The sequence below is a fragment of the Rhipicephalus sanguineus genome, chromosome 1 (genome assembly GCF_013339695.2).
Source record: "Rhipicephalus sanguineus isolate Rsan-2018 chromosome 1, BIME_Rsan_1.4, whole genome shotgun sequence".
NCBI lineage: Eukaryota > Metazoa > Arthropoda > Arachnida > Ixodida > Ixodidae > Rhipicephalus > Rhipicephalus sanguineus.
The window spans coordinates 78,984,843-78,993,792 of record NC_051176.1 but is presented as its reverse complement, the minus strand read 5'-3'; the positions used below and the strand labels follow the sequence as shown (position 1 = coordinate 78,993,792).

Genomic DNA, 8,950 nt, shown 5'->3' with positions numbered 1-8,950 from the left:
CCTTGGTGCAACCATCCCCCGCCCTTTCCCAGCTATTGGGAAACCTACGTATCTTATCACGATGACGTCTGCATCAGTGAAGCACAAGATTCGCTCAGCTTTTCAGCGAAACCAGTCTACCGATAGTATAGGCCACAGCAACTTTTTTTTTACATGGCAAATTAGATAAATTTGAACTTGTGGTTTGGCGGGTGCCATGTTCGATGTGGGGCACGTGATGCGAAGTGTTCATTTTCACCACGCACAGTGTTGCGATGCCTGTTGCACATAATTTTCCCGCACAAATCTACGTGAGAGAACTGTACATAGGTGCACTCGAAATGTTCGACCAGTCATAGAAGCCGGATACTTCGTCTCTTCTCTGCGGGTCCCTAAACGCCTCTTAAAATAGCAAATATCCATGTAATATCGTAACGCGATTTCTAGGTCGAAGAAAACGGTAATACAGTGTTGCTTGTGTAGAAAGGTATCACGTATATATTTTTCTAAATGGATACGGTGACCTGTTGTTCAAGAATCCTTCTAATGCCCGCATTGATTAATGTCTAATAAATATTCTCCGTCGAGAATAAATGTTAAACTTACATTCGCTATGGTTTCATAGCTATTTGCTAGGTAGGTTGCGAGGGCAATAGGTCCGTAGCTGATGGAAGAAGCCGATGGCTTTCCAGCTTTTCAGTTAAAATCAGTAAAATAACACGGTGAACGGAACGCAAACTCAAGACAATTAAACTACGAGAATACGGTGAAAAATACGTAGGCAAACCCGGCGTTTGAAAGACAAATGCTGTTCGACGCAACCAAATCTTCCCTAAGGTGTCGTCTTTAGTCAATTGTATGTCTGCCCCGAAGAGAATAGCGAACATTAAAATATTCTTCTGAAATAAGTGGCTCGGGAAGTTCATCTGGCAGGTTGTCGATGTCACCTATGCTGAACTTTGTACGATGGGATGTGTGGAGAAGACAGTGAGTGCTTTAAATCACTACCTTCTAACGGCTACGGTGTTGAAATGGGTGCTTAGTGGGATTTCTGCGATAGTTATGCCACCTTGCACAATTACAGCAACACATTCGGAGAGTAAGGAAAAGCGTTTGTGGTTTCGCGATGGGACAACGTTCCCGATGACCTGCCAGACGAACGCAATAAAAAAAAAATTCTGTACCCACCTGAACTTTTTTCTTTAACGATTTGTTCGCATTTGCTTCTTGTTATGTTTTTTTGAAGTCTAGATGGAACGTGTATTATTTTCTTCGTGTTTCAGTTTAATAATCTGATTTCCTTGCCTATTATTACCAGCGTGCATATAATTCTTTGTTGTATATTATTTAAGTAGCTGTTTTATTTTCTCCATTATTTGTATAACGGTATGATGCATTTTAACATATATGTACTTTTAAGCGGCATTTTTGTGTTTGGGGATAATCGTAAGTGTATTAAGTTCCGTTCTCTTGTGTGTCATCATTGTTAATTATTATCAATGTTTTCGAATGATTGGTACAAGCTTAAGTTATCTACGGCGTCTAAAATTGTTTCTATTTTAAGGTCCGATTACCCATGTTCCCCCTTTTTTTGGGCAAGCCCCTTTTGTCTTTTTATGTCTTTTTCAAAAGTGTGCAGACTTAACAAGGCACCCACTACGCGCCTATAACGCAATATGCGCACATACGTAGCTGCTCACATTGATCATGCTGGGGATGATGATGATGAATTATAGCTGAGCCCTTTGTAATTAGGAAGCTTTACACCACTGACTCCCTGCACAATTCACATGGTGTGACGCCTGATGTGATTCTACGCTTCTGCTACGCAATATTACGCCTGTTAACGTCACTCTACACCCGACTCCTACCGCTCAGAATACCCGGGATCGATTCCGGCTTGAAGTCTGCTTTTTATCTGATTTTCATGAGGTCACGTGGTTTTTTTTATCACATACCTCATTTTTTGAAGGTCAGCATCTGATCCACAAGGCATGCACTTTTTCTACTACAGACCGGCTCTTCGCCCAGGAACCAATCTCATGATCCGTTTAAGCTTTCGTGTAAATAAATAAAATTGCCTATCTCTAAGGAACTCCCTTTCCGGCTGTCTTTAGTACTGGACCATTCCCACATAAAGCAAGACAAGATTCAGAGAAGTGGATATATTGTAACGATAACTCTGATGATGATCAAATTGTAGATACAGGCGGATTAACAGTGTCTGCGGAAGAAGCAGGAGAAGGCGACGCACTTCTACCCCAATGTTGGTATGAGCCATATGTAGGGGCCCAACGACAACTCCTGTAGATGTTCTGTGGCTACGTGGGATGCCCCTTCTCCGGGGTTCTGGGTACTGATCACAACGGGGTCAAAAACCAGTTCATGAAACTTGATACGATTGGAAAAGAACTAAAGAAGAACCTCGACGAGCAGGGCGAGACGCTTCCTTCGGAGTGCACCTTCGAAGTCCGCCATGAGCCTCGGCAAGCGCGCGATCGATGTCTTCGTGTACGCCCAGAGTTATGAGTTCATCCACGCCGACGGGAAAGGCGTACAGCCTGCTATATGTTTTTCGAAAAGGCAGTGAAAACAGGGTGTATTTCCTGGACGTTTCCTTGGCCTGCCGGTAAAAGCAGAACGGCAAACACAAGGAGTACAAGGAAGATCTCAGGAAGGCGTACGACGGCACCGTTGAGTTCACGATTCGGGACGCCGACATTGGTGTGCACTCGTGAATGGATGACATGGAACTCCTAGGATACACTCTTCTCCAGTGGCTCTGTTGCCGACTGACTTGGGCGGACAATCTCAAGGACCGCGAGTATGGCAGCTATCAGAAAAGCACGCTGGTTAAAAAAGCGGCATCACTAAGTTCCTGTAGCTAGTCGTTTCCATAAAATCTGAGGATGCGCCAGACTGCAAGCGGCTAAAAGATGATCTTGGAGAGGCAAAGCAAGGGTGTCGTAACCCACGCATTCGTTGAAACTTATTGAACGAGAAGGGGGGGGGGGCGCACACTTTTTTATTCCCAATTGTAAGCTGCATTTTATTCTGGATATGTAAGTATACAGAGAGCATAGATAATTACACTTCCGAATTCTCAGCACAAGAATGACTGCTTTTTTTGTACTCTGCTTTCGACCAGACAGAGTCGACCGATGGGGAAGGTATCTTTTTTTGAGATAACACTGGGCTTCACTTGCGTATTAAAATGGCTGCTACAATTAGCAGGTTCGGCTCTTCCTGAACTATCCTTTAATGGTATTGTACCTCTGGCACGGTATGACAAAGGAATGCCATGGTGAAACCTTCGCATATGTCTTTATCGCTTGCATCTGCGAGAGCTTCGGTAGTGGACCTGCCGTCTATGGCTTGGATACGAAATTTCGTGGCGTCGGTATGGAAAATCTCTCCCCTCAATATGAGATTGAAATTGCCAACAACCAAGGTAAACGCATACCACCACTCGTGTCGGAGCTCGGTTCGCCAAAGCCAGTAGCAAGATAAGACGCACGGAGCGTCGCTGCGTGGAACCACGTGTCACGTGCTATACATGGAGATGAAGGTGTTGCGCTTCAACAGTCTTGTATAGATTTATACACTGGCCAAGAACCTAACCAGCGTCGTATCGGATCTGTATTTGACAAATCATACAAATGGTAATCTCACAGTTACATAAAATGACTCTAGCTACACATCACATAATTATTAATAGGCAGTAAAAGCTCTTCCAGCCGCCATAGGAGCTTCGCTGGTCAATCACCTTCACAAATTGGAATGACCTATGTTTTCAATCGTCATAAAGAATGTTCGCTGCAAGACAACCCGGAGTGATTGGTTGCGATCAATTAGATTTTAGCGCTTGTCTAGCGCTTTCTTCACAGTGCTGCCCTAAGGGATGCGCTTTTCGAATCTGCAAACATAACGCCTGTGATAGCGGTCGATGAGCATTACCCCAGTACGCAGCTTGCTGTCAACTTTTCGTCAGCCGCCGTTTTTATCTGCAATCGAAAGACAAACATTCATCCTCTCAGGTTGTTTTGTTTGCTTTATGTGCCAAACGAATGCATAGACGTAAGCTTGTCGCCTTGTTTGTTTGAAGTACTTTTCTCGTTTTATTGTTCTCTTTTTTTTTCACCCATACTTGAATAGCCGCAGCATTTATTTGGTCTTTTCGCGATGCAACACCTTTCTTTAAAATGACTTGTACCTTCTTCTCGTAATGTTTATTTTTTCGCTCTTAGTTCTTGTCCGTTAACTATATGGTTTTCTTTCACAATGGGAGATTGTTTATGTTTTTGCATTAGCCATGGTAATAGTTCGCCTTGTTTTCCGCTGTTTTTCCAATCATTTGCTGTTGCTGTTGTATTCCAATTTGTGATATTTGTAACTCTAGTAACTTACTGTATGAGCGCTCCTGCTGAGATCCCTTTGGGATTGCCTTTATGTCCAAAGGACTAAATAAACACTCTGGATCAATCCTGCTCGAGCGAAATCACAGTGAAGGTTTTCAATTGCGCAAGTAAGGCAGAAGAGTCCCCACTTCCAAGAAAGTTTACTCGTGGAAACAGCAACTAATATATTTTTCAACGACAACGAAAACGAAATGTCAAGGGAGAACACTTCTTATGCGACCTTTGTTAAAGTATTTTGTGATGTTAGAATAAAAGCCTCCTCTTGTGCAACACGTAAAGTGACATGGGGCATTGTACACATCAGGAAACTTCCGACTTTAAGAATTTAATGTCAAACACGAACACGTGTTTCAATTATCGTGGCATGGTCCTTTCGTTGAACCATTCCAGGAGCTGATGAAATCTACAAACAAGGAAAAATACTATGTGTCGATGTCGCCCGAAAACAACCTTCGAGGGAAGGCTGCAACCATGGAGTTTGTGGGGACAAAACTCTACGCTTACGCATCCCTTAAACCGTTTTCAAAGTGGATTCTGCGTGGATTGTTTCATACTATAAAGATAAGAAACATGTTACTGATGTTCTCTTTTTAAATATCTAGGCACATCATTAACATCAAAGCTTTATTCGAATATTCATTTCACTAGCAACTGCAGCAACACCTCCTCGTCAAGTAGGGCTATTTACGCCGGAACTTGTCAAATACGCGATCCAATCTGCGCGATTTAGCTCATCTAACATTTTTTCGCCATTTTTATGACTTCACTATGGTCCGTCATTTCAGATATCTAAGCAATATGCGAGGATCAATTTATAATAGAGCCGCCCGGTTCATATTCCCAAATTAAAACCTAAGCTAGCGCAAGGATAAATAATGTTAAAAACAATTAATCGATTCCTTCTTTGAACTGCCGTCTTAATATTACAGTTCCATCTTTGTTTCAAAATGTCGTACATGGACCGAGGCCATCACCGATTACGCTTCAATTATTTTCATTCATGCTACGAAGATTGCATGACAATGCATCTATTACGCGTATGCATCCACGTTAAAACAGGCACCTTTAACTCATCTGCTCTACCACGTGACATCCGCTTCTTGAACGACCTTTCCGATGACCTGCTGGACGAACGTAATAAAGAAAGATTCCCTCACCGCCTGAGCTCGGATTCTTTTAAAGGTGTCCTGAACCACTTTTCCTAGTAATCATCGAAAGACCTCAGGAATCGATCAACGCAAAAAATTTTCAAATCCGTCAAGAACGAGCGGAGTTACAGGGATCTGTATCAAGCTTTAAGCGCTTTCTCTCTTCTTTCGTCCCGACGAGCGCGCTAGAAGCTACACGGGGAGAGAGAACACGGGCAGAAGGCGCTACGTCATGCGCATGTCATGCCCTTGAGCGCGCGTCATGAAACGCGATTGCTCTCTCAAGGTGTTAGTCCGGATGGCGCTAATGTTGCAACTATGTAAATTTGGCAGACATATAGAGCGCGGCGCCCGGCACTCGGCAGCACCCCGTTGCAAGAAGCGCATCTGATCCAAACGCCGCTCTTGGTTCATGCCAGCTATTAACCAATAGCAGCAGTCTGCTGTATGACAGCTCTCCGATTAGCGTGAGTACAGGCTTCTGTATGAAGAAAGGACGCTTGAGAAAGTGGCAACTTTGCGCTCCACTGGTGAACTCTGCTTGTCGCACACGAGTGCAAGATTGGCCTGAGCTGTTCACAGCAGCGTGTACTTTCCGCTACACGTGTTTTTTCACCAAGCACGAAGGGTGGTTAAGGACCCCTCTAATTAAGGATTTGTGCGCATTTTGTTCTGCTAGCATTTTTTACGTGTTTATTTAGAACTTAGAGCACTATTTTGCTGTTCCGAAATGTTTGGGGTCCGCAAAACTCATCCTTAAAAAAAAAAAAACCTTTTAGTAGGCACACTGTCCCATGACAGCGACCCCTACTGTTATTGATATGCTTCACCGCATAATTTATTGCAATGCAGCAGAGCTAACTTATGTTTCCCCTCCTCCATGAGACGACTGTAAAGCTTTTGTTGCAGTTTTCTACAACATATGCACGCGAGCATATTGCTTTATCTAGGCTTGCATATTTGAAGAGCAAGCATAACTACAAACAGTTTGAATGTGACTGCAGACCGTGCAACTTATTGCAGGCTCTTGAGATCGAATTGCGTGGCACTTTAGTTTGACCATTTTTTTTTTGTCAGGCAGTGAAAGGCCCTCACTGAAAGGCGTCCTCATCACTTCCAGCGGTCCACATGGGGCCCTGTAACATCCGTGGCTGAGAACCATTGCCTTAGCCGATGCCTATATTTCGGGACCTGTAGGGTATTTTGCATAAGTAAATAAATAAATAAATAAATAAATTTCACGCGACGTTCGATGATGATGAAAGGGTAGATATATAGTGGGATATATCCTTACCTGTGCCTGGGAAAGAAGCAGAAGAAGACGACGCTCTAGAATCTTTTTTTTTTTTTAATAACATGACTTCTTGGCCAATCCCCCATTTTAATTTATTTTTTCACAAAGTCTACTGCCGCACGCTTCGTGGCCGATCCCCCGTAGTGGGTTGAGCTATTCTCCTAAGGAACCGACCAACCAACCCAGAGTGGGTATGAGCCATGCAGTAGAGGCTACTACTACTACTACTACTACTACTACTACTGATTTGAGGTGGTGCAGCTTCCTGCCATGTCCCGTTTCCGATGTTGCGAGCCCAATGAATATAACGGCGCCAAGTACCGGTTCATAACCACGGATATGTTTGGAGAAGTCCTTCAGAAGATTCTGGACCGGCAGGGCAAGATGCCTGCATCGAAAACCACATCCAGCCTCGGCATGCTCGTGATCGACGTTTTGGAGGGTGTCCACAGCTACGAGCCAATCCACGCCGATGTGAAGGCACACAGCCGGCTACTTGTTTTCGGCGAAGGCAGTGAAGACAGGATGTATCTCCTGGACTTTGGTTTGGCCTGTCGGTACATGCAAAATGGCAAGCCCAAGGAATACAAGGAAGATTTCAGGAAGGCGTACGACGGCACCACCGAGTTCACGAGTCGGGACGCCGACATTGGCGTGCACTCGCGAAGGGCCGACATGGAACGCCTAGGATACAATCTGCTCCGGTGGCTTTGCTGCCGAGGCAGTTTCAGGAGCAAGGCAGTTTCAGGACCTGTCGTGGCTCTGTGGCAGAATACGTGAATGCCACGCAGATTACTTCGGTTCGATTCCTGCTGGAATCCTAAATTTTAATTTTTGCATTCGTTGAGTCAGCGTTGCCGATGTCGGCTTTTCTTAACGCTTTCGTATTTGTATTACCAATGTCTGTTCTTGCCTTTCCTTGGTTGGAATAACTGTCATTCAGTTGTGGCGCGTACGCGTACACCGCGGCCCGTGGTAAACGGGTATGTGCCACACGTGTCCGGAGGGAAGGGTTTGATGACGTACGCGACAGGATTGTCACGTTATTCATGTCATGACAAGACAGTCATATTCGTCAAGTCCTCTAACCCTCCCACGCCAATTTTGGTTTACACCAAATTAAGGAGGCGATCACGACAGCACCCAGACGTAGGCGTCTAGATAGATAGATAGATAGATAGATAGATAGATAGATAGATAGATAGATAGATAGATAGATAGATAGATAGATAGATAGATAGATAGATAGATAGATAGAAACGCTCAAAGTGCCTAGGGTTCGCTAAGAAATCCTAAGAAATGGCATGGCTTGTTACACCAAATATTAACCACTACTTTAATTAATTAACATGATAAGTAAGCTTCAGAACAACGTATATAGAGGCATGAACGGACTAAAAGCGAGAGCGCACACACACACACACACACACACACACACACACACACACACACACACACACACACACACACACACACACACACACACACACACACACACACACACACACACACACACACACACACACACACACACACACACACACACACACACACACACACACACACACACACACACACACACACACACACACACACACACACACAGAATATCAATACTTCCGTGCTCGCACCATCTAATCTAACAGAAGCTGGACGGGAGCGCCGGAGCGCTGGTCTAGTGGCTATAGGGCTCGACTGCTGACCCGAAGGTCGGGGATCGAAGCCAGGCCGCAGCGGCGGCATTTTCGATGGAGGCGAAATTGTTTGAGGCCCGTGTACTTAGATTTAGGTGAACGTTAAAGAACCCCAGGTGGGCGAATTTTCCGGAGCCCTCCACAACGGCGCCTCTCATAATCATATTGTGGTTTTGGGACGTTAAACCCCAGATAATATTCCTATTATTAGAAGCTGGACGGGTGTATACGTTCCGCCCCTTTCATCGCTGCGTTCCGCTGCGTTCAGCTACGTACATCATGAACGCAGCTCAAGTGGAGGTGAAACGCGCCGACATTCTCCGTCGCGCGAAAGACGCCAAGAGGAGTGCTGGAGAGTGCGCTACCTGCCTGCGGAAATAAATGCATGCTTTTACTGGCGGGGTGGGGTCGCCCGCT

General features: G+C 44.8%; 1 protein-coding gene across 1 annotated transcript; it reads left to right on the top strand.

Annotated features, from left to right (window-relative positions):
• Positions 1 to 7,109: 7,109 nt before the first annotated feature.
• LOC119402861 (serine/threonine-protein kinase VRK1) lies at positions 7,110 to 7,619 on the top strand. The gene has a single exon (XM_037669941.1). The coding sequence runs from the start codon at positions 7,110 to 7,112 to the stop codon at positions 7,617 to 7,619; it is 510 nt and encodes a 169-aa protein (XP_037525869.1).
• The last annotated feature ends 1,331 nt before the right edge of the window (positions 7,620 to 8,950 follow it).

Coding starts and splice junctions, on each gene's coding strand:
- LOC119402861 (XM_037669941.1), top strand. CDS start 7,110: ATGTCCCGTTTCCGATGTTGCGAGCCCAATGAATATAACGGCGCCAAG.